This window comes from Bos indicus x Bos taurus, chromosome 8 (assembly GCF_003369695.1).
Source record: "Bos indicus x Bos taurus breed Angus x Brahman F1 hybrid chromosome 8, Bos_hybrid_MaternalHap_v2.0, whole genome shotgun sequence".
Taxonomy (NCBI): domain Eukaryota; kingdom Metazoa; phylum Chordata; class Mammalia; order Artiodactyla; family Bovidae; genus Bos; species Bos indicus x Bos taurus.
Genome location: NC_040083.1, coordinates 103,627,929 through 103,653,478, shown reverse-complemented (window position 1 = coordinate 103,653,478; position 25,550 = coordinate 103,627,929). Strand labels below are relative to the sequence as shown.

General features: G+C 54.2%; 1 protein-coding gene across 2 annotated transcripts in view; it reads left to right on the top strand.

Annotated features, from left to right (window-relative positions):
- The window catches only part of WHRN (whirlin), a 91,998-nt gene extending 70,999 nt beyond the window's left edge, over window positions 1–20,999 (top strand). Inside the window, exons 7-13 of one of the 2 annotated variants that reach the window (XM_027550611.1) lie at window positions 249–458; window positions 3,497–3,529; window positions 15,184–15,255; window positions 16,693–17,230; window positions 19,059–19,240; window positions 19,744–19,866; window positions 20,123–20,999. In XM_027550611.1, coding sequence (XP_027406412.1) covers window positions 249–458; window positions 3,497–3,529; window positions 15,184–15,255; window positions 16,693–17,230; window positions 19,059–19,240; window positions 19,744–19,866; window positions 20,123–20,305 — 1,341 coding nt within the window. In that variant the 3' untranslated portion in view covers window positions 20,306–20,999. The remainder of the gene's footprint in view (window positions 1–248; window positions 459–3,496; window positions 3,530–15,183; window positions 15,256–16,692; window positions 17,231–19,058; window positions 19,241–19,743; window positions 19,867–20,122) is intronic. The other variant, XM_027550612.1, reaches the window with a different exon arrangement.
- Window positions 21,000–25,550: the final 4,551 nt, after the last annotated feature.

Sequence of the window (25,550 nt, the reverse complement as noted above, 5' to 3'; positions counted from 1 at the left end):
GCAGGAGACCCAAGAGATGTGGGTTCGATCCCTGGGTTGAGAAGATCCCCTGGAGGAGGGCATGGCAACCCACTCCAGTGTTCATGCCTGGAGAATCCCATAGACAGAGGAGCCTAGTAGGCCACAGTCCATTGAGTCGGACGTGACTAAAGCGACTTAGCACGCACGCCTGCATTTGGGGTGGCAGAGGGCCGTCATGCCTGCCGGTGGAGCTCCCTGCTGAGTGCTTGGCTTGTCCCGGCCTCCAGTTCTCGCTCCTCTCCGAGGTGAGAGGCACCATCTCCCCCCAAGACCTGGACCGCTTTGACCACCTGGTGCTGAGACGGGAGATTGAGTCCATGAAGGCGCGGCAGCCTCCGGGTCCTGCAGCCGGGGACACCTACTCCACGGTCTCCTACAGCGACACTGGCTCATCCACAGGCAGCCACGGCACCTCCACCACCGTCAGCTCGGCCAGGGTGAGCAGCCCCTGCCCCTTGCCTGACCTCACAGCCAGCAAGGGAGTTAAGACCCATCTGGGTTCGAATCCAGCCCTGGGAGTCTCTGCTGGGATGTGACTCCTGGCCAGCTCTGGGCCTTCCCTTTCAGAGCCTCGGTTTCTTCGCCTGTGAAAACCTCCTGATTGCTGGGTGCCTCCTGTGTGCCAGGCATGGGCTCTCAGACACAACGAAACAAGACGGATTGACCCTGCCTCAGGGGCTCACAGGCTGAGTGGGATGCAGGCGGGTGGGCTGGGGAAGAAAGGCAGAAAATGCAGGTAACGAGACAAATGGCTTCCTCGGTAGCTCAGACAGTAAAGAATTTCCCTTCAAAGTGGGAAACCTAGGTTCAATCCCCTGGAGAAGGGAATGGCATCCCACTGCAGTATTCTTGCCTGGAGAGTTCCATGGACAGAGTAGCCTGCTGGGCTGTAGTCCATGGGGTCAAAAAGAGTCGGACACGACGGAGCAACTAACATTTTTCTTAACGAGACGAACAGAACCAGTAGTGGGAGGATCCCATGAGACATCACGCTGGTGGTCTCATTGATGGTAATGGTCGTGGTGACCGGGATCTTCCCTGAGAGACCCACTCCTGATTCTCTGGAGCCCCTGAACCCAGCCTGACTTTCTCCCAGACTCGCCAGCCCCCAGAAAGGCATCTGGGCCGCCTCAGGGTGTGGCTGTGCCCCCAGGATGCTCAGAGGCAGATGAACCCTGGGAGGCCTTGGGGAGGAAAGGGCAGGGGAAGTGCCTTATTATCCATCTCAGGACACAGCCAGTTACCAAGACCAATGCCGTGGGAAAAGTCGGAGCTGGAGGTCAGGAGAGCCGGCTTGGCTCCGTCCTCTGCTTCCCTGCCTGTCAGTCATTCAGCCCCTCTCTCCTGTGGAAGGGGAGGAGGAAGTCTAGTTCTTTAACCACTGTTACTCCCAGACACTGAACTGGGAGCTCTTACAGGTGGAATCTCTATTAGACAGTGTTGGTTGTCCTGTTGGAGGAGGAGGAGGTCAGAGGATGCGATGATGTCCACTTGCAGATACAGGTGGTCAGCAGGCACAGGTGCACTCACAGCCACCAGGAGACAGCCCCGCAGCATGCCCACTTTGTGGGCTTCAGCTCCCAGTGTGGCTTTTTTTTTTTTTCTTAAAGCTCTGGGGATCTGAGCTTCTGGGGAAACTTCTATTCCTCTACCTCCTGTCCCTACCATCCAGAGTCACCTTCATCCCCCGAGTCCTCATCCTTCCTGGGGTGGCTAGGAAGCTGCCACCCATTCCTCCAGGCTCTGGACACGGCTGCAGACCACTTCTGGGGCAGGGATGAGGCTGTCCCCGACCTGGGGCTGCATGTTTGGCTCTGATGTGGCACACATGGGTGACGAGCTGGCTTCAGGCTGCGGAGCCCTGGCCTGAGGGTTCATTTCTCTCTGCGTCCAGCTGCACTGAGATTGGCTTAAGTATGTCCATGTGGGGATTCAGGAGCCATAAATCACTGCTCTAAAACTTGGGGGGTTGCATACTGTACTTCTGGGATGATCCCTTTAGAAGTGAGGATGAGAGATCCAGTGGGTGGGATGGGGTGTGTTCTAGCCTGGGAGGTAAGGGGCTTAGGTTTAAGCCCAGCTTCTCTGGGCCTTGGTTTCCCTGTGGGTAGAATGACCTGAGGTCCTTGGTGACTCTGGCCACAGCAGCCCAAGGCCCCGAGGGCAGGCCAGGCTGCAGGATGTGGAGGTGTATCCCCAGGAAGGGCTCACGGCAGGGGTTCCAGCCCCAGCTCAGCGCCTGGGTCTCTCCTGTACTTGGAAGGCACTGTCCCTGACCATCTGAGGCCCCGCTGTGGCAGCTGACCCTGCTTTGTCAAAGACACCTTCCCTCCAGATTGGAACACCCTGGGAAAGGCACAGCTCTAAAAGCTACAGGATGATTTTGAGCAGGAAGTTTGTAGGACAGATGGAAAGGGTCTCCCAGCTTCTGAAATGTGAATAACTATGAGTCTGAGTAAACTCCGGGAGTTGGTGATGGACAGGGAGGCCTGGCGTGCTACAGTCCATGGTGTCGCAAAGAGTTGGACACAACTGAGCGACTGAACTGAACTGATGAGTCTGAGACCCCTGGAGAGCACAGGTGCGTCAGATCAGGACTGACCAAGGTCAGGACGAGCTCTGGGATGTGCAGGCAGGAGAGGCGGTGTGGAAAGGCACCCTACTCCGCAGCGCCTGGCTCTCCCTCCTTGCACTGGGGTAGCAATGCTCCTTTACCCAGCTTGTTGGGAGAGTAAAGGACAAGTAACCTCCCAGACATGCTGCCCACACCTGGAGGGCAGAGGAAGCATCTGTTCTTAGCCCGTTTCCCAGCCTGGCTGAGGTAACCACCCTGTATCCGGGGACTTGCAGGCACTTGAGGCCTTCTGGAAAGCATGGGGCTGAGGTTCTGCCATTCCCTCTCCAAATGTCATCCCACACTAGGCATCTTCCACAGGCACAGCCCTGGGCTCCTGTTCATGGCACTGAAGTTCTCTGCCAACATGGGGCCTGGGCTTCCCTGGAATCTGGGTCTTCTCTGATGGAGGCTTCCAAACAAGACACTCCTTCAGGCTCTGCCTTTCAGCCCCAGATGCGACCTTGGACAAGCCACTTCCCTTTGCTTAGCCTAAGTTTTCCCATCTGCCAAGTGGGAATAATGATCCTAGCTTCACCTGCTGGAGACTCCCAGGGTTGCCCTCAGGGGGCATGGCCATCTCCTGACGGCCCTTCTCAAGGACACTGTCCTTTCTTGTTTTCCTTCCAGGAAGCAGTTAGAATGAAGCCATGCTGACTGTCCCTGTGGGGTCTTCCTCATCCCTCCTTTATTCCTGCCCAAAGCAGTCCACGTGAAGAGAAAAGGAGTTTGGGGAATTTTTGTTTGTTTTGCCTTGTGTGTGTATGTGTGTTTGGGAAGGGGGTTTGCTGTGCCCGCTCCATCTCTTGTGTTTATTTGACGTATTTTTCTTTTTGCCTTTTGCCCACCCTTCCTCCCCAGGAGCGGCTGCTGTGGCTTATAGACCTGATGGAGGTACCGTCCTTCTTGCCGAGTGGGGCTCTGGGGATCCTTCAGCTGGGGCAGAGGCAGGGGGCTGTGGCCCTTCCCCTCAGTCCTTTGTGCCTGCACCCAGCCCAGCGGGGAGACCAGGTTCTTCTTGGTGTTCTCTCTCCTGTTTGCCAGTCCATCAGGGTTTTCAGGCTCTGCAGTGGTTCAAATCCCAGCTCTGCCAGTTCCTTGCTGTGTGACCTCAGGAAATGATTTCACTTCCCTGAGCTCAGTTTTATAAAATGATGATGACAGTTCTGTGCTATGGAGCCATCAAGAGACCTCTTCGCCGTTGCCTGTGCCACACAGCCTGTCTGTCTGGAATGTTCTTCCCACTTCATATGGCATGGCTATCTCTTGTGTGTGCTTCAGCCCTTAGCTCACATGCCTCTTCTTCCAAGCAGACTTCCCTGATCCTCTCAAGAGGGGTGACTTTGAGTCTCTGGACCCTTCAGCCCCCTGGGCTTCCTGCTGTTATGGCTCCTGTGTCATTATATTTTAATAATATTTACCAGCCTGGTCAGTTACCCCCCTCAACCATGGGCTGCTTGAGGGTGCAATTGTGTCTGGAGTCAGCGTTGATTCCCTAGTGCTCTGCATAGAGCCTGGTCCACATTGATAATTTGGGCCTTTCTTAATAATAATGGTAGCTGGCATATGTCAAGAGTCTCCATGGCACGGTGATAATGCTTTCCAAGTATATCTTCTTTGATCCTCTCGGTAACTAGCTGTGGCAAGTACTACCATGATTTCCATTTTACAGAGAAGAGAACTGAGGCTCAGGGAGAAGTGACTTGCTCAAGATTGCTCAGCTAGCGAACGGTAGAGTGTGGATTCCAAGCCAGGCCTGCTTACCTCCGAGCTGGTGCTGTTACCACCGCGCTCTCATTGTGATTCTTCCCTGAAGCTCAACCGGATCCTTGTTAAGCATCATCTATCTATCAATCTATCGATCCATCCATCTATTTCTACTCTTCCTCCTTATCTTCCTTTTGTCCCGTTAGCAAATTTCGATTGAGTGATTGCTACCTGCCGTGCACAGTTGCAGTGCTGGGAATACAGTGGTGAACAACAAAGAAATCCTTTCCATTATGCGGTTTAGAGTGGGGCAGGAGTGGCAGACTAAACCGGATAAAGAACTGAAACACGCAGCATGTTAGGTGGTGAAAAGTGCTAAGGAGAAAATAGGAAACAGGAAAGGGGCGTGGTCAGGAAGTGACAGCTCAGTAGGACTGAAAGAGGTAAGGAAGACGGTCCTGCCCACAGCTGGGGGAAGAGCATTTCCAGCAGAGGGAAGAGCAAGTGCAGAGGCTTTGAGGGGGAGCCCGGAGTGTCTGAGCAAAGTCCAGGAAGCCAGAGACTGGAGCAGTAAGTGAGGGGAAGGGCAGTGGCGGGTTAGTGCTGCCGCCTTGGAGTTTGTGTCTGAGCGAGATGGGAGCTGTTGGGAGGTTGGAACAGGGGCCAACTGGTCTGACTGGTCTGCCTTAGTTGTTGAGAGTGGATGAGCGTGGGTTTGAACCCAAAACAGGTTCATTCCCAGGCAGGTGCTGGGGAGGTTGTGCAGCCCAAGCTGCTAAGAGATATGATAACAGGCTTTGCAGGGGCCAGCTCTTCCTGCTGCCTGGTCAACCCTGGCCTCAGTGTCTCTTAGGAACCCCCTCCCTCCAAACACACACAGCAGGTCTCAGGCTAGACGCCCCACGCTGCCTGCACGCGGAGCCACAGGACAGACACCTCTTCCTGGAAGCCCCTCTGTGTGGGAATGCAGGGCACCAGACCCATCCTGGAAGTAGGAGCCCACACCCTTCCTCTGCCCTGTCCCCACCACGCAGTGGCGCCCTCGGGAAAGCCCCTCACCCACCACCGGCCTGTCTTCCCATCTGTACAACCCAGGTAGGCTCCCAAAGCTCCTCCAACCCTGAGAGTCCTCTCTGTCAAGAGATTCTAGAAAATATTCCAGGGGAGGCACCGCAAGGAATGGCTGCCCTGTGTTCCTGCTACTTTCCTGTTTTTGAACAAGGGTTGCATCATTCCTCCTAAGGAACCTCTTCCTAAGGGGTCAAAATGACATTCACTTATTCCCTGCTAAGTGCCCAGCACTAGCCCACAAAACCACCATGTATGAGTGAGCTTTTGCCGCAGAGATGCTGAGTAACAAACAAGCCCCACAATCTAGATGGACATCAACTCAAAACGTTTCTTGCTCATATGCAAAAATTCTTTCGCCCAGGGAACACACGTGTTTTTCATGTCTCCGTTAAAATGCCCACCCCGTTGCTTTAACCTATTGCTGAGTTTTCTTCGGCACACAGGGAGAGCTGGTGGGGTCCACCGGCAGGGACCTCAGCTTTCTCCTGTCTGCGTCCCCAGTGCCAGCCCAGGGCCTGGGACAGGGTGGAGGCCAAGGAAATGCGAAGCAGAAACTGGAGTGAAACCTCATTCCCTGGTCACTCAGGATCATCGTCTCCCTTTCCAGCCTCCTGAACAGTTACCTCCTCTGTCATAGGAAACTGTCCTCTGCTCTGGCGCTCAGACAGGCAGGGTGGCAGGCAGCTGGCTCTCGTGACCCAGATGCCCCAGACGGATGCGCCAGTTGGAGCCGGTTCCCATTTAGCCCAGAATCCCTGGGTCGTGCTGCACAGGTTATCCATCCCAGGTTCAACACGGCTCATTCTGCAGGCGTTTTCTCTCAAACCAGACACAATCGATCAGAGGAAATCAGATGCAGCCTCCCGCTTCAACAAATTGTGTTTAGTTTCCATTTGTCTAATAGAGTCAGCCCTGGCAGTTTTCTGCTGCCTCCAGACAGTATCATCACCCTCCCATAAAGATGTCGGCCAGGAGAGCTTTGCAAAAGAAGAAAGGGCTGCCTGACATTTCTTGAATTCCTCATCTGGTGCAAACAGGCCTGAGGCAGAGGGGCTTAAATGTATAGGCTCTGGAATCTCACACACTAGGGTTGGCTCTCCCAACTGGTAGCCGTGTCACCTTGGGCAGGTGACTTAAGCTTTTGAAGCCTCAGCTTCTGCAGCTGCACAATTAGCTGATAAGATCAGCCATCTGTGTGTTGCTGTGGAGATCAAGTGAGATCTTGGGTGGGCTTACAGGTGTGGAATACTCAGCATTGGTTCTGCTGATACTCTAAAGGCCAGCAGGGACTTCCCTGGTGGCCCAGGGGCTAAGACTCCAAGCTCCCAATGCAGCAGACCTGGGTTTGCCTCCTGGTCGGGGAACTAAATCCCACATTGCTGCAACTAAGAGTTTGCATGCTGCAAGTCAGATTCCACATGCCTCAACTAAGACCCAGCTCAGCGAAAGAAAAGAAGGAAGGAAGGAAGGAAATTAAGGCTGGCAAAGGGCACTGAAGAGGACTGCGGAGGAAAAGGGGTTGAGAGGCCAAGGCCAAGCTTGTGCCCACCGGGTAGATGTCACTCAGGTCGGGGTGCAGTGGAACTTGCCCTGCTGAGGGCCTTAACTAGAGCCCTTCTCCTCCTGGATTTGCCCTCCAGGCCTCTCATGTGTCTAGAATGGGGCTCTCCAGTCTTGTCAAAGGATGCTTGGGATGCGGTCATTGCCTCTAAAGGCCATTGCCATCTCCCCTGCAATAAGGCTAGAAGGGGGTGTGGGCGTGGCTGGCAGCCCTTGGTAGAGCCAGCCTCTTCCCCTTGGCCTCCATGCCTTCCTGCTCATCTGGGGCCAGAGAAGGATGGAGAAGCTCCAGCCTGTTTCAGATGCCTCCTGCTGCAGAGACCCCTGACTGTCAAAGCACCCCTTCCCAGAAAGAGGGAGCAAGTGATGAGAGGTTGACATCCCACCTACTGCATCGGCCTCTGGTCCAGCCTGGTTGGGTTAGCTCCTCTGCTGGGCAGGCCCCTCCTAGTAGGGGAGCAGGAAGGAGCCCATCTATGGAGCCCAGTCACTCTGTGGCTCCTTATTTACATGATAGCAACTTTAAAAATACTCACAGCCTAGAAGTTGAGAGTTGTGTTTTATTTGGTGGACAGAACTGAGGATATAACATCTCAGAAAACTCAAGAGACTGCTCCGAAGAGGCAAGGGCCAGAGGAGCCAGGATATATAGGAGTTTTTGTAACAAAAATCAGGTAGTCAGACCCACAAGAGATTACTGTTCACTAAAGAAAACCAGGTATCTCAAGGAATTTGATGCTTTTCTGTATATGGGAAGATGCAAGAGTCTGGGCTCACTGAAACCATTCCTTGGCTGTGCACCTCAGCTCTCTGGGACCAGTATCCCATATTTTCTCATCCCGAGTTCCCTCGGGGCCCACAGCTCTAACGTGGTGGCTTGATGGCCACTGCCTCCCTTTGTTTACGGCTACGATCGCAATGTCTTCATTCACACAGAGATGCTGTCTATAGCCCCTCTCCAAGGAAGCTCCCCCGTGCACAGACAGGGACACGGTGAAGCTGGAATTAGTCTTTTCCCTTGAGTGGAACATCCCATTCCCTTCTGAGAGGCCTCAGCAATGCCCTTTACCTCCCCAGAACCATAGATTCACCAGAGGATGTTAATAACCTTCTGGGCGGGTGCAGCTTTCCCTGGGCTGGTGTCTGAAATAAGGACCCTTCCTCCAAGCCGGTGCATTGAGGAGAATCCTCCCCTCTGTGTGGGGACTGGGGGTGTGGGAACTGCTTCCAGAAAACAAAACCAAGTCCATGGAGGTCAGAGCCTGCTGGAACATGGCCAGCCCCCGCGCCCCTCGGAGCTTGCGTTTTTCCAGCTACCCCCTAGGAGAGCTAGACTAAACACTGATTTAGGACTGGTGGAGGGGGGTTCACCTTTTCTGTGCCATGGACCCCTCTGGCAGGCTGGCAAAGCCCTGGGGACCTTTCTCAGAGTAAGAGTTTTAAATATTTAAAAAGAAAACATGTAGAATGACAAAGGAAACGTCATAAAATGCTGTTTTCAAAGATGGGAAGAAACATTGAAAGGTGTGCTTTTTTCTTAGCATGCCCCATAACAAGGTCTGATGGCAGGTCGGTAACAGCTGCAATTATGAGGCCGTGATGAGCATAAATGGGACTTTGCGGCATCTGCAGTGTGATATGAAAGAGCTGTGACAGTGTCCCAGGCGCTGCTGATCGCACAAAGCTGTGTTGCTTCCACTCACAATGGAAGGAGATGCTACATTTCAGTTAGAGGTTAATGAAAATAAAGGATGCAGGGTTTTTCACGGGCGTCTGACTCCTTCCTGAAGCCCTGCTTTCCAATGCCTATCCTGAGGACTTTTCTGGGCCTGACCTGGAGATTCTGCCTCATGCCCTCTGCCCGCTGAATGACATCCTTTTCTTAAGAGCGTTGGGAGGGAGATGCAAAGGGGTAGAAGGAAGCCCGGGCTGTGCTGGGACGAGGGACACCCTCATCTCGGGAGGACTTTGTGCGCTCGTTTCCCTGGGCCCTTTCTGCTTCTGTGCTTCGGTGGCCGAACATGGTAGCAGCAGTGGGCCAGCTGCTCCAGGACCCCGTGCTGGTTCCCACAGCCTCAGCCTGGTCTGCGAGCGCGGGCTCCCAGCCCTCTGTGAGTGCGGGGATTGTTCCTCTCCCCGGTCCTGTCTTCCACCCTTCCCTCCAGCATCCAGACTTCCACCCCAGCCGGTGCTCAGAGAGGCTGGGGGCTGCTCGATCGATGGGTCTCCACCAGCACAGCCAGCCCCCCGGGGTCCATCCCTTGATCCTTTTGGATCCCCAGACCTGTCCCCTTCACTCTGGGCAGCCCCACCACCTGCCAAGAACGCCAGGACTCTCCGGCTCCCCCCGGCTGCGGTCACTCCTGCCCGCCCCCTGCCACCGCCCACACCGTGGCTGGGCCAACAAGCTCCTCTTCTCCAGCTCCGGCAGGGCCACCGCCTCTGGCTTTTCCTCCTCGACCTCCCTTTGTCCTCCTCTTCTTGGTCTTTTCTCCCTGGTCTCCTCCCTTCTCTTGTCCCCTCTGATGCTCACTCCCCCTTCTCTAGTTTGTCTCTCTCCTGTGGCCCTCTTCCGCTCAGCAGCCCCCTGATGCGACCTTCCAGAAGCCCGTGTGACTCCCTGCCTCAGTTTTCCAGAGACAGAGAGAGGAGGGCACTCCCAGTCTCAGGCTTCTGGTGCATTTGGCAGGGGTGGGGGCAGAGGTGATGGGGAGCCTGTTGTCCAGACTTCAGAGTAAAGAAGCCAGAAGAACAAAGAGCTGGAAATAGCACCTTTATGTAAGAGCCCTCCCCTTGTAATGAGAGGGCGGGGTTGCAGAGCCCAGGAATGGGCTGGGGGGGAGGGGAGAAAGAAGGGAGGAGGGGGCGGGGAGCAGAGAGCCTTCTTCTGCTGGGGGTGGTACCTGGGCCACCCAAGGCCTTTTGGGCGTCCGTTTCCAGAACCGTGAGTCCATCTGGCAGAGGCCAGCTCGGTGATGGCACCTCGTGACTTCATATTCGCCCCACAGTGCCCCCAAACCAGACCCTGGAATATCTAGAACCCTGATTGGGCCAACTCAGACAAAAAAATAAAAATAACAAATTCTGTCTGAAAGGGAGATTTCCTGAACCGCCACAGATTTGAGGAGGAAGGGGATGAGGGAGCCACCGCCGCAGGTCCTGAGAGCATCCCGGCTCTTGTGGGAAGTCCTCTCTCTGGATGGCAGACTCAGACCTTGAATAGGGCTCAGCTTTCTGCTCTGTCCTTGCTGTGTGACCTTGGGCAAGTGGCCTTCCGTCTCTGAGCCTCAGTCACCTCAGCTGTAGAACTGATGAAAAAGGGTCCCACCTGGCAGGATTGACTGAGCTGCCAGATCTAAACCCTCAGCTAGTCTCTGGCCTCCGTGGGTGCAGGAGGAGCCCCCCACCCCCATCCACTGAGCAGCTGGGGCTGAGAGGGGGATGGGAAGGAGGCCAAGATGCTCTGGCCGGCTCCTGCGTGAGCTCTGACCTTGATCCTCTTCTCGAAGCCTGTCCCGGAAGCGTTTCTGCTGACGCATCCCCCGGGTTCTTAGCCTGCTGTCTGCAGCTATTTCAGACGCACAAGGAACATGGCTCGGGGACTCGGGGCTCCTGAGCGTCTGGATTCGGCAGATGGAGTCTGGCAGGGCTGGGCTCCAACCCGTCTGCCGTTTGCTCCACTTCAGGCCTTCCTCCCAGGGCTGGATGCCTGTCCACACTCCACCCTCACCCTCCCACCCATCCATCCCTGCCTTCCATCTTGGCTCCAGGATGCCATTAATAACAGGGAATGACTGAGGTCAGGGGCCAGCGATGGCCGTGTTCTCTCTTGTTTCAGAGAGGGTCCTCCTCCTGGAGTCCCTTGGTTCCTACAGCATCTAATTCTGGGGTCCTGCTAAGGTTGCATGGGCTTTGGGGTCACCCTGATGTGGGTTAGAAACCTAATCTGCTGTAGAATAGTCCTGTTGCCTTGGACAAGTCACTGCTTTCTCTGAACTTAAGTGTAAAAATTGTGAGCTGGGACAATCAGAGTGCCTACCTTACAGGGTCATAAGGAGAATCAGTGAGACCATGTAAATAAAATGCCCAGCAGGGGCCTAGCATGCAGTAAGGCCTGCCGCAGTTTGGAGTTCTCCCACGCCCTTTCTAAGTCACAGCCGCCCTGTAGTGCTGGGCAAAGACATGCTGGTGTTATCAGACTCTGGGTTCTTTCCTTGCTCCCTCCCTTTGGCCCTATCACAATGCCAGCTTCCATCAGTGATTCCGAACAAGAGTTTGTGGGCAGCTCCTGTGTGCATGGCCCTCTGGTGGGTCTTGGGAACACGGGGACCTGCTCATCTTTTATCCCCATGAGCTTTCCCCATAAGTCAAGGCTGCCTGTTAAATGCTTGTTGATCAACTAAATGAATGTTCAAAGCTCCTGATACCAGAACAGGACAGAATCCCATATCTTTGGCCCAACCATGGACTGTCACCTAAGCCCCCAGGGTGTCTGCAGGCTGAGTTTGGGGGCAGGTGGCAGTAGCTAGCTGCATTGCAGGTGATGGAGGCCCCTCTCGTCCTCGCTATTGACAGCTCCCAGGTCTCTGACCTCCTGGGGGCCTCCTGCTGAGGCCAAGGCGGTGACTGCCCAGTCTTGGGAAGTCTTTGCATGTAGCCTGCCTTGCCATTCACCTTCACCCTAGATGGCTTGTGTTGCCCAGGCGGACTGATTCCTAGGAGCACTGGACACATTGCGGTTTTGGGGGAGGGGCTTATTGGAGGACCACTGTTTCTTTCCATCGATGTGCTCACCTAGGCCAGGGCACCTGCAGCCATTCAGTTCCTGGGGCAGATTTACAAGATCCCAGGATTCTAGTGTGACAGTCACCTCCCTTCAGATACTGTGCCAGGCTCTGTTTGAGCACTTTTCAAGTGTTAATGCATCCACTCCATGAGGGAGGGACTGCTATTTCCCCGTTTTACAGATGAGGAAAGTGAGGCACAGAGCAGTCCAGTGGGTTGTCCGCTGTCACTCAGCTGTGAGTGGCAGAGCTGGGAGTGATCTCAGAGAAGCCACAACTGGTGCCTCTGAGCAAGGTGGGGAGGAGCAGCCCTCCCCTCCTCAAGGGTGCCCCTGTCCTTGTATCACCGGGGCTGTCAGGAACATCTTCCTGCGAAGCGGTATGTGAGAGATCAGGGTGGGGAGGGCAGGAGATGTCAGGATGTTTGCACAAGCCTCAGCTTTGCGGGTGAAAGGCAGTTGACCTGGCGTGACACTGCCCCAGAGGCGTCACAAGACCAGATGAGGCGTCTTGGGTGAGAAAGGCTCATGGTTGGGAGGACAGAGCATCTTATTGGCCAGTGGGTTCCCATGGTGCCTGCCCAGAATACTCAAGGCTTCAGGAGGCTTATTTGAGACGGGGATCAGTATGGAGTGACCTGGCAGCCTCTGCTCTGGGGGTATGGAGTCAGGGGGCTCCTCCCATCCCCCCACACCTTCACTCTCATTATACCTTCACTTTCATTCAAACCATCATCGCTGCTCTCCATGACCTACTGTAGCAGCCTGGCTCAATTCTCTGTCTACTCAGGCCTCCTCCCCATGACAGACAGAGTTATTGATTAATTCATTCACCCATCGATTCATTCATGGGTTAATTAATTTGCTCAGTAAATATTTATCAAGCAGTTACTATCCTGAATACTGAGGATACAGTAGGGACCAGGTGGTCACAAGTCCTGCCTTTGAGGAGTTATCCTAGTAGGAAGACATACAATGAGCAAATCAATAGTATCCCATCAGGTGGTGATAAATCTTACACAGAAAAATGAAGCAGGGTCAAGGGTTAGACAGAGGTGTGGGGGTGGAGGGGGTGCTGTTTGAAACAGGGCTGGTCAAAGAAAGCCTCACCCAGGTCTAAAATGAAGGAATGAACCAGGAGTGCTCTGCAGGCAGAGCAGTGAGTGCAAAGGCCCTGAGTCAGGAACCACCCCGTCCTGCTGCAAGAGTAGCAAGAAAGGGCCCAGAATTCGTTGTGCCCAGTGAATGCAGTTTGGAATTCCCTCCACTTAAAATGGAAGGAGCCTGGAGGGTTATGAGCTGGCGTGAGACATCATCTGACTTGTGTTTCAAGATTACATCCTGGCTGCTGGGTAAGGAACAGTGATCAGTGCAAAGGAAAAAAATAAAGCAGGGCAGGGGTGAAGGTTGTGATTTTAGGTGGGGTTGTCAGAGTAGATCTTTTTGTGGAGGTGATATTTGAGTAAGGTCTTGAAGGAGGTGAACAAACAGAGCTCGCTTTGTGGATAGTTCTGGGGAAGAATGTTCCAGACAGAAGGGCCAGTATAAAAGCCCTGACATGCCTGCACAGCTCTAGTGTGACTCGAAGGGAAGTGAGCAAAGGGGATCTTCTTAGAAGGGAGACCTGACTACATCTCCATGGCAACCCACTGTCCTCAGGCTTAGGTCTAAGCAGCTCTTGACTGCTGTAGAACCGCTGAAGATTCTCAAGCATCCTCTATCCTCCCAGCTTTATGCACACCCCCCACCCTCTGAAACACCCATCATTCTTTACTTTTCCCAGCTTTAACCCATGCTCCTTCCTCCAGGAAGACTTCCTGGATGACTCTTCCTTAGCTGCATTATATAACTGTGTTTCCTCACCCTGTGCAGCCTCCTCCTGGCTTATTTGTGTCGACCCTGCTCTCTCTAGGGCTTCCCAGGTGGGGCAATGGTAAAGAATCTGCCTGCCAATGCAGGAGATACAAGAGACTCGAGTTTGATCCCTGAATTGGGAAGATCCCCTGGAGTAGGAGACAGCAACCCACTGCAGTATTCTTGCCTGGAAAATCCCATGGACAGAGGAGCCTGGCGAGTTACAGTCCCTGGGGTCACAGAGTCATACACGACTGAGCAGCTGAGTGCGCACACTGTCTCTAAGCTACTGAAGGCAGGGGAGGTGTCTCACTTCCTCTAAGTCCCCAGGCCCTCAGTCAGGAGCACTGAGACTGCCCAGTATTAATCCCTGAACTTGAGACTTGAGCTGGGTGATGGTCAGGGAAGTTTGTTTGCAAGCCTGGGTCCTGTGGGGTGGAGAGAAGTGATTGCAGAGCCCTCAGGAGCCCCCTCAGGAGTTTAAAGAAGAGCTCTGCTCAACCTCCTGGTGTGGGGTGTCTAGCCATGGCCTCACGGCAGCTCAGTGTCACTTGAGGAAGCATTAGGCGTCTGGTAAGTTAGGTAGGAAAGTACTTTGGCCACCTTATGCGAAGAGTTAACTCATTGGAAAAGACTCTGATGCTGGGAGGGATTGGGGGCAGGAGGAGAAGGGGACGACAGAGGATGAGATGGCTGGATGGCATCACCGACTCGATGGACGTGAGTTTGAGTGAACTCCAGGAGTTGGTGATGGACAGGGAGGCCTGGCATGCTGCGATTCATGGGGTTGCAAAGAGTTGGACAAAACTGAGCAACTGAACTGAACTGAAGTTAGGAAAAGAAGGAAGAAATGAGCATCTTTGCAAAATAAGCACCACTGAAACCATAACCCTTCCCCCCTCCCCCAGGATACACCATTAAAACCCTTAAAATTAAAAAAGAGAGAGAAGGACTTCCCTGGTGGTCCAGTGGTTAAGAATCCGCCTTCCAGTGTAGGGGACAAGGGTTCAATCCCTGTTCGGGGAATTAGAATGTCACATGCCTGCCAGGGAGCAACTAAGCCCGCCAGCCACAGCTGGAAGGAAGCCTGGGCACAACAGTGAAAGATCCCGCATGCGCAGCCAAGACCCAATGCAGCCAAAATGAACGAGTAACTGATGAACTAAAAAAAGAACTAGAGACCTTCCCCCTCCGCCCCTCACTTGCCATTTTCACACCTCCCTGGGGTTCTGAAGAGAGAACCCTCGGGTTGAGGAGTTGAGCCTGTTGAGCGTGGGCCGAGCTTCGGGGATTGCTAGTTAAGGCCAGAGCCACCCCGCAACGTTTCCACGTAGTTCTGGGGAGGCCTGGAAAGTCTCCAAGAAATTGAACTCCTTGAAATTGATTTCAAAGTGAAAGGCAGGAAAATCAACATTCATTTTACCATGTAAGTTCCCCCGGAGTGGGGCTTGTCAGGAAACACGGAAGCCCCACGAAGGTGTCTTAGGGCCTGCAGAGTTCTGTGTCCTAGAGAGCAAAGTGGTTTTCCCCTCTCAATGTGTATTTGCTCACCAGGCTTTCTTCTCTGTTCTAGAACACTCTGGACCTGGAGGAGACCGGGGAGGCCGTCCAGGGCAATGCGAACACCCTCTCAGACGTTTCCCTGGTGAGACCCCGCTCTGGGAAGACCCTTTCACTGTGTTTTCCCCCTCCTGGGTCTGCCTGAGGCTCCTGGGGGCTGGCTCCCTGGTAAGACCACAGGGAGAGGACTGAGGCCCTCAGCGAAGAGCTGTTAGCGAGTTCCAGGGATTTGAGGCAGGGCTGTCAGGCTGTTTGACTGTTTGCTGAGTTGGTGTTACTTTTGATACGTTATCTGAACATTATCATAGCAAGGACTGAAGCATGAAGTGTGTGACGAGAGCTCTCCTCAAGGAGGCCCTGTGACTGCGCTGGGAAAGGGGGTGAAACGTGACCTCACGCCCATGCGCACTCAGCAGCAGTCCGGGCAGCCTCGCTTTGTGATCTGACTCACGTGGCTTTCGAATGACCTGGGCTCTGAAGCCAGACTGCCAGGTCCAAATCCCACCCTGTGCCGCTGACTGTGTGACTTTGGGCAAGTTTCTCAACTTCTCTGTGCCTTAGTTTTCCCATCTGTAAAATGGGGTGTAATAATAGTGTGAAAGTGAAGTTGCTCAGTCGTGTCTGACTCTTTGCGACCCCATGGACACCAGGCTCCTCTGTCCATGGGATTTTCTAGGCAAGAGTACTGGAGTGGGTTGCCATTTCCTTCTCCAGGGGATCTTCCTGACCCAGGGATCGAACCCAAGTCTCCCACATTGTAGACAGATGCTTTACCATCTGAGCCACCAGGGAAGTCCAATAATACTGTACCACCCCATAAGCCTGTAACAAAGGGCAAATCAGTTATTCTAAGTAAAGCATTGGAAACAGTGCTTGCATGGCCATTAGAGCCTTGCCAGTGTTGGATGCTGGCATGGGGAGGGGGCATAGTGACGACAGAATCTGCCACTCACCAAGCACCTGCTGGATCTCAGGCCCCTTGCTAGTGCAGCACACGCGCTACTTCTCACCTCCCCACGACTCTGCTGAGTAGGTCGTTTCCTCCATGGCCCCGAGGTGAACTCAGAGAAGTGCTGTGCCCTGCCCAGGGCCACACAGCAGCCTGGCCCACCTCTGTCCACCTTCTACCCATCCTCTCCCATCAGTCCTGTCATATCTCTAGGCTCCTAGATAATCCCCTAAAGAGAAAAGCCAAAGAGAGGCCTTTTCTGTTTTCATCTTTGCATCCCACCTCTAATTAAGTCCCGTTCCCTGTGACAAGCCCTGGCCGATGCCAAGATCTTCAGTTCCCGAAGGTAACGATGCCATCCCCAGAGACAAGATCCCGATGCTTATCAGCTGCTCAGATGCTAGGAGAAGTTTTCCACTCGGGTGTTGCATAATTCAGAGCAGCGTGGCCAGGAGCTGATAGAGCGAGGACGGAATTCCAGCCAGGGTCCGGCGCACTGGGGCGCTCAGGTCTCCCCTCTTAATGGCCGCAATGGGCTCTGACTCCTTCTGCTCCTGTTGGGTCTTTTGGCAGGATGATGTCAAGTCCACCTCCAAGGGGCTGCCTAGCTACAAGCCGCCGCCTCCCCCGCCCCCTCTGATCCAAGGCCACGACCACCTCCTCATCCAGCCGAGGAAGCCGGGCAGAGAGGACCTCCAGCCGCCTTCCTCCGCGTCTTCCCACTCGGGCATCGTCTTCTCGGCTCCGCAGAACCGCAGCCCGCCCGCGGGTACCGCTCCTGTGCCGGAGGCCCCCACAGCACAGAACTCACCCTCCTCCCCCATCTATGCCTCCATCTCCCCGGCCAACCTCGGCTCCAAGAGGCCGCTGGACACCCACCTGGCCCTGGTCAACCAGCACCCCATCGGCCCCTTCCCGCGGGTCCAGTCACCGCCACACCTGAAAAGCCCCCCTGCAGAGGCTGCGTTGGCCGGTGGTGGCCTTCCCCCACCCTCCCCCTCCGGCCACCCAGACCAGGCGGGCACGAACCAGCATTTTGTCATGGTGGAGGTGCACCGCCCGGACAGCGAGCCGGATGTAAATGAAGTGAGGGCGCTGCCCCAGACACGCAGTGAGTACCGCAGGCCCCGGTGGGCGGGCTCGGGAGGCCGCTGCGCCGCCTTAGGGGTTCCCCACTGGGGGATTGATCTGCTCATTGACACAGCTCAGGTGGGGCCAGGTGCTCACCCAGTGGGAAGCCTTTGAACCCAGTCCTCCCCCATTAAGGGTCAGGGGAGCCGGGGAACAGGGCCCCGAGCCTGCTCTGAGGGGCTTTGGAGGCAGAGGCTGGAATGTGAGTCCCAGATCTGCCGTGTCTGACTGGACGGCTGCTGGGCCATCCCATGCGGGCTGGAACAGTTCTGTAACTGTTGCTGTAACAGCAACAGTTCTGCCAGCTGGCTGTGAGGGTGGGATTTCTCCTCTAGGATCCCCAGACCTGGTCACCCTGCACCCACCTACCAGTCTCCCCAGGAAGACTGAGCCTGTTCAGGGCAGGGGTGGCTTTTGTGATCTCTGTCCCACAGAGCTGGGGCCGAGGGACAGGTGCACATTGAAATTGTCACCTCTGGATCCCTGGAGGTCTCCTGGCTCGGGGCTGCAGGGTCACAGTGTAGGGTCCACCTTCCAGACACCTGGGAGGCCGGCCCGGGGCTGCAGCCCGGGGTTTTCAGAGGATGTCCAACTGGGGAGGTGGCAGGAAGGGAGCGCTGGTTTCCACCCCGTAAGCCTGAGCCCACTGCGAGGCCAGGGTCCGTTTTGTTGGATTCTGCTGCCATCTCGTGGCTAATGTGACACGTAGGCCCGCCGTGGCCAAGGAGGGTGGGTGGCCAACCAGGTCAGGGGACATTTGCTGAGCGCCTGTGGTATGCAAGTAAGGGTCGGACTAGGATGCAGAAGGCGGGGTCCCTGCATTCAGTAGCTCGTTGAGGGAAGGCTGCTAAGGCAGGATGTGGTGAGGGAAACCCGAGCTGTCCGATAGATGGCTCTGGACCTGGCACTGAGCCGGACACACGTGATGATGAAGCTGACAGGTGACAGCACTCTCCGTAAGCCAAGGACACTGTTCTTTGGAACGTGCCTGTGTTAGTAACTCACCCAGTTCTCTCAGCAGCTCTGTGAGGCTGGTACTGTTATCACCCCCATTTTCCACGCGAAAGAGACTGAGACGCAGTAATCGTGGAGCCAGGCAGGCTAGCGTAAGCCTGTTCACCCCATATGTCCTGTCTATTAGTGTTTATGGGATAGGCATCATTGCCCCTGGGTTGGAATCAGAACACTGGGGTTCAGAGAGGCTGTGTAACTCACCCAGGATTGCACAGCTGGTCAGAGGGGATTCAGACCCCACTGCCAGACCCCAGAGTGTCTCAAACTCAGGGGCCAAGCCATTACATACCTAGTGGAGTGGATTGGGTTTGACTATTGCACCAGAGGGCATGTTTCCTCCCCTTAGCTTAGGCCAGGTGGGGTCAGCAAGGGCACAGACCAGGTATGGCAGACCTTCCTTCCCCCCGCCCCAGACCTTCCTGTTTTCCCCAAGAAGCTTAGAATTCCATTTTAATGTGAAATCTCCTAATTTGAATGTGTTGGTCCATCATTAAATATTGATAACACTAAGAGTTAAAACAAACAAAAAATCCCATATCTGTGGGCTGGATTTGCCTCTTGACTTTTTCTTTTTTTTTCACCATTTTGCCAGAGGCTGTCAAGGCAGACATCCTGGAAGTGGCAGCCTTGGGGCCAGACCCTATTGGAAGGGCAGGTCTCAACAGGTGGAGGGTGGCAGGGAGTCTCTGCCCAGGGAATCCCCCGCCCAGCCTTCTGGCCTGTCCCTCAGCTACTCCGGGAAGCCCTTACTGACCCCAGCTCTACAAATCCCTCTCCTCCTGTTCCCACCCCAGCCGCCTCCACACTCTCCCAGCTCTCAGATAGCGGGCAGACCCTGAGCGAGGATAGTGGCGTGGATGCCGGCGAGGCCGAGGCCAGCGTCCCTGGCCGAGGCAGACAGACGGCGCCCACCAGGAGCAGGAGTGGCAAGGAGACGCCTCGGAATGAGAGGCCCACCGAGGGGGCCACCAAACCTGTAAGTGAGACGGAAGGTGTGCAGAAGGCAGGCGGGGGGAAGTCTGGTTGGGGGTGAGCAACAGGAAGTCCCGACCAGGGTACAGCTTGACAAGTGACTACAAGGGAGGTGCTGTCCGGATGTGGGTGTCCGGAGAGACCTCTGTGTTCAGAGTCTGAAGGCTGCTGCTGTGCCACTGATGCAGACAGGCCAGGCGCTGAAGGTTGTTCTTATGGATCATTAAACTCCCTTCCAGCGTAGGGTGGAGGTGAGGCAGTCAGGCCAGATTCAAGGCCTGTGGCCACCTCTAGCAGCCTTGGGGAAGCTGCTTACCCTCCAGAGCCTCAGAATTAGACAGCTGGGTGCACCAAGCGCTGTGCTCAGTGCTAGCACACGGCAGGCTCCCAGCAAAGGGCTGGAGTCTGTGCCCTGCTGACCCAAGAGCCTGTCGTGGCCAGGCCAGCCCCCAGGCCAGGCCCACCCATCAAGAAGGCTTCCACTACTTTCCTTCCTCATACCTGCAGCCCGGGCTCTTGGAGCCCACGTCCACCCTCATCCGCGTGAAGAAAAGTGCGGCCACCCTGGGCATTGCCATCGAGGGTGGTGCCAACACCCGCCAGCCCCTGCCTAGGATCGTCACGATTCAGGTACATCCCCAGGGACCTGCTTGACCGTCTCTCTCTACCCCTGAGGGTCCCTCTCTCAGCATCCCCAGGGGTTTGCTATGCCCAGAGGAACCCAGCACCACAGGCAGCCTCCGGCTCATAGCACCTTGGCTCATAGCCTCAGTTTTCCTCATCAGGGCCGTGGACACAGACTGTGGTTCCCCTGTTGGCAGTGGGGGGCAGTCCAGGCCAGCCCTGGGGTGTCCGAGGTTACATGCCCTGTGTCTCACTCCTGCAGCGAGGCGGCTCAGCCCACAACTGTGGGCAGCTCAAGGTGGGGCACGTGATCCTGGAAGTGAACGGGGTGACGCTTCGGGGCAAGGAGCACCGGGAAGCCGCGCGCATCATCGCGGAGGCCTTCAAGACCAAGGAGCGTGACTACATCGACTTTCTGGTCACGGAGTTCAATGTGCTGCTCTAGGGGCCGAGGCCCGAGGGCCTCCCGCCTCTGTCCAGCCCCCGGCCCTGGTCCCTCCTCCCTCCTGGCACTACTGAGCTCCGTCGGGGGCTGGAGCTGCATGGCCAGGGTAGCAGGAAGACATCCCTACCCCCATTCCATACTGGCCCTTTGGACCAGAACCGGGAGAAGAGAGCTGGGCGAGGCAAACAGAAGGTCAAGTCAGGGTCTGATGCAATGCCTGGTATACAGTAGGCGCTCAATACAAGCGTGAACCCTCAGGAAGGGGAGAAAGAAAGGGGAAGGGCGGAGCACCTGTGTCTTCACCTGAAGCCTCCCAAGGCCTGTAACTCTGGGTTGAGTGCTCCCTGGCCAGCTAGGACCTGGCCTATCCCCCGATGCAGGAGTCTTTGTCTGGAATGAAGTCGCAGAAGAATTCGTGGACATGTCCCCCAACCCGGGGGGCCTCTTGCGGGACCTTCAGTGCCACAAATAAGCATCGAGCACCCCCATTCACACACCTGTTTCTCCTAGCTCCTCATCCCCCATGGTATTTATTATTTATTTCCATCCCACACCCCTGGGGATCGCAAGACCCCAGCTTCCCACTGCTCCCCCAGCCTATCCCAGAGGCCTTGCAGGTGACCAGCGACGTCAGTGTATTTATATACAGAGCTTATGACTTTAATTTTTCAATAAAGAGATCTGAACAAGGTTAGGATCCAGCGTGCTCTGTGGCCTGCGTGTGTGGCTGGGCTTGCTGTGGAGAGAGGGGTGGGTAGGACAGATGGAGGCACCCAGACATCACATCTTCCCTGGCCTCCCGTGGCTCAACCTGGGTCACACCAAGCGTGTTGCAGGGGCACTGGAGCCACACTCACGTCTTGGAACACCTTCCCTGAAGGTTATAGATAACATCTTTAGATCAAAATGCACAGGTATATATAGGTTTTAATAATGCTGTACCCCTGAAACGTATATAAGAATATTTAAAATACACAGGTATGTTATGAGACGGAATGCACAGTGGGCATGAATGTTATAAAACACAGAGAGGGGGCTCCCCTGGTGGCTCAGTGGTAAAGAATCTGCCCACCAATGCAGGAAGCAAGGGTTCAATCCCCAGTCTAGGAAGTTGCCACACGCCTCAGAGCAACTGAGCCTGTGAGCAACTATCGAGCCTGAGCTCTAGAGCCCAGGAACCACAACTACGGAGCCCTTGCAGCCTATATAGCCCATGCTCCACAATAAGAGAAACCACCACAGTGAGAGCCTGTGCACGGCCTGAAGAGTAGCCACCGCTGGCCGAAACTAGAGAAAAGCCTGTACAGCAATGAAGACCCAGTGTGACCAAAACTAAATAAATAAATAAAATTATAAACACACGGGCACACACAGAGGTGGCCTATCTTAGGGCGGATCCCAGAAACTGGCTCTGAGACGAGGATGTGTGTGCAGGTGATTCACTGAAGCAGCGTGCAGGGAGGCTGGTAAAGCAGTGGGTGAATCAGAAGCGAAGGTGAGGAACGCAAGCAGGATGTGATTTCAGGCGGAGTCCTGGGAGGACAGCTGCAGCCTGGTCCCACGGGGGACACTGGAGTGTAAGTTCCACTTAGAGTTGTCTCCTCTCAGGGCAAGCAGGCAGGGCCTTCAAGTTGTCGGTCTTTAGACAAGGTCTGGGGAGAGGGAAGAGGCAGTGACTTCCCAGTCACTTCCTACCTGTGCACACGAGGCTGGTGCAGGAGCCAAGGGCAGTGGGTATGAGAAGCAAAAACACATGAAGGGGGCAGAGAGGAGAGGGGCCCCACTACCAGCCCCAGTGCCCACTTCCTCCATCCCCAGGCTTTCTCTGGGGAAAGAAGAGTTTGAAAAGTCCTGCTTTGTCCAGCCGTGTCCAGGAATCTACTAGAAATGAGTTGGGGCTGTTGATTCTACAGACTTTTACTGGATCTTGCTCTTAGCTGCTTGTGTCCCCTCCCCAGCTTAAGGAGTCCGAGGCCAGAGTCCTGGCTTCCGCTTGACCTCTGAAGCAGCCAGTAACCCCCAAAACCCCAGCCCTTCCCATGGGACTCTGTATGCCCCTCCCAATGCTGGTACCCCTGCAAGAAATAACCCTCGCCTGGCTGCAAGAGAGCTTTGTCAGGCCCCAGATCTCCTGGCATCAAATTCCACATCCTGTGTGGTCACAGGCAGGTGATTTCACCTTTCCGAACCCAAGTTCCTAGTCTATGGGTGTGGCAGGCTGAGTAACAGCCCCAGAGATACCCGGATTCCTGTTATGCGTGAATGTTACTTTCTGTGGCAAAGAGAGGTGTGCTTATTTAGGGCATTTAAATGGAGAGGTTATCCTCGATCATCTGGGTGGGCCCCATGTAATCACAAGGGTCCTTGTAAGAGGGAGGCAGAGGGAGATTTGACATAGGAGAGGAAAAGGTGTCGTGATAATGGAAGCAGAGGTTGCAGTGATGCAGTTCAAAGATGGAGGAGGGACCATGAGCCGAGGAACACAGGTGGCCATTTAGAAACTGAAAAAAAGGCAAAGAAACAGATTCTCCCTGAGAGCCTGCCCAAGAAACCTGCCTGCCGACCCCCTGACTTTAGCGAGGTGAGGCTGATTTTGCACTTACGACCTCTCTTTGGAAGAACAAGTTAGTGTCTTTTTTTTTTTTTGGCCAAGCAGCATTGCATTCAGGATCTCACTTCACTGGTCAAACCCACACTCCTTGCAGTGGAAGCATGGAATCTCAACCACTGGATCTCCAGGGAAGACCTACTGTTGTCTTAAACCATGAACTGGTGGTAATTTGTTACAACAGCCACAGGAAATAAATACAATGGGGATACTGCCACTCGCTTCTGATGGAGGCTGGGATGCTGTGTGTGGGCTCAGAGTCTGCCCCAGGGAGATGATTGCAGTCAGAATGATGGTGAAGAAGGAGCCCTCTGACCTTATAAACCACATCTTTTCTAGGCCCAAGTCCTTGTGGATCTGTTCTGAATCCAGAGGTTTTTTTCTGTTACCTACTTGCGGTATGAATTTCAGGCCAGTCAGTCCTGGGTGTTCATTGGAAGGACTGATGCTAAAGCTGAAACTCCAGTACCTTGGCCACCTCATGCGAAGAGTTGACTCATTGGAAAAGACTTTGATGCTGGGAGGGACTGGGGGCAGGAGGAGAAGGGGACGACAGAGGATGAGATGGCTGGATGGCATCACTGACTCGATGGACGTGAGTTTGAGTAAACTCTGGGAGTTGGTGATGGACAGGGAGGCCTGGTGTGCTGTGACTCACGGGGTCACAAAGAGTCGGACACGACTGAGTGACTGAACTGAACTGAACTGATTGGCCTGCTCTACGAACTCCAGGACAGGTCATGACTTCTTGTGTCTTGAACTAGCCATCTCCCCACTCAGTCCAACCCCAGGGGTCTGGGAATTCCTGGCAACTGCTGCCTGCCGTCCCAAATTTGTTCTCTGAAAAAGAACAAGAAAGAGTTTCTGGAACTGTTGGTTCTGAAATTCCTGGGTCTGACTCCGGGACTGTAGGCCATTGGCTGTGAGGGTTCCCCTCCCAGTGGAATTTTAAGCTTAAAAACATACCTTTGTAAATGGGCTTAGAAAGACCAAGTTACTTGCTCAAATTTGCATAGCTAGTGAGTGGTAGAGGAAAAATTTGGACCCACGGCTACCTGAGGTTCACCATGTGAAGCTCCAAGATAATAAGCAGATGTCCTATTGCCTTTGAAAGTGAAGTCGCTCAGTCGTGTCCGACTCTTTGCAACCCCATGGACTGTAGCCTATCAGGCTTCTCCATCCATGGGATTTTCCAGGCAAGAGTGCTGGAGTGGATTGCCATTTCCTTCTCCAGGGAAACTTCCCAACCTAGGGATCGAACCCGGGTCTCCCGCATTGCAGGCAGACACTTTACCGTCTGAGCCACCAAGGAAGCCCTTTGAAGGGACCCAAAATAGTGGGCTAAGGCAGCTTGGATATTGGGAGAGTGAGGGGCCAGAGGTCCATCTGGCCACATACATGTCTGTGGCCCTAATGTCTTTACTCATAGTGTCAGGGCTGGGGGAAGCGGGTAGGTACAGCTAGACAAGTTCAGGATCTGCTGCTAGATGAAGGAGAAGGCAGGAAGAGGGCAAGTTTTTGGTTTGAGACTGGGCCTGCCCAAGCAAGTGCCAAGCTGGCCTTTAAATCACTTGGAGCCCTCTCTGCTTGGGAGAAAGCAGGGCGAGGGCTGGAGTAGCCCTCTGTGAGGATCATAAGGACAGAGAACAAGGCACCTCAGACAGTCCAGAGCTCAGAGTCTGACATTTGGACTCAAATTCTATTTCCACCACTTCCTGGCTTTGTGAGCTTGGGCAAATCACTTAACTTCTCTGAGCCTCGTATTTCTTCTTTTTTTTTCCATCGCCATATTTGTTAATTTTTAAATTGAATGTTGTGTTAGTTTCAGGTATATAGCAAAATGTTTCAGTTATGTAAATACAAACACACACACACACACACCATACATATATATATCCTTTTTCAGATTCTTTGCACTATAAGTTATTACAAGATTTTGAATATAGTTTAGCAGGTCCTTGCTGTTTATCTATTTACGGTAGTGTGTATCTGTTGTGCTTCCCAGGTGGCACTAATGGTAAAGAATCCACCTGCCAATGCAGGAGACATAAGAAACACAGGTTGGATCCCTGGGTTGGGAAGATCCCCTGGAGAAGGATACAGCAACCCACTCCAGTATTCTTGCCTGGAAAATCCCATGGACAGAGGAACCTGGCAGGCTATATAGTCCATGTGGTCTCAAAGAGTTGGACACAACTGAAGCGATTCAGCACTCACACAATGTGTATCTGTTAACCCCAAACTCCTAATTTATCCCTCTCCTGCTTTCCCCTTTGGTAACCTTTGTTTTCAGTGTCCATGAGTCTATTTCTATTTTGTAAATAAGTCCGTTTATATTTACACATAAATTGGTATTATAATTTTCTCATCTTTAAATTGGGAGTATAATACTAACCTAACTTGTGAGCTATTTTAAGTCAGTAAGTCAAGTCGCTCAGTCGTGTCCTACTCTTTGCGACCCCATGGACTGTAACCCACCAGGCTCCTCCATCCATGGAATTTTCTAGGCAAGAGTACTGGAGTGGGTTGCCATTTCCTTCTCCAGGGAAGCTTCCCAACCTCGGGATCGAACCCGGGTCTCCCGCATTGCGAGCAGATGCTTTACCGTCTGAGCCACCAGGGAATAATTTGTGAGCT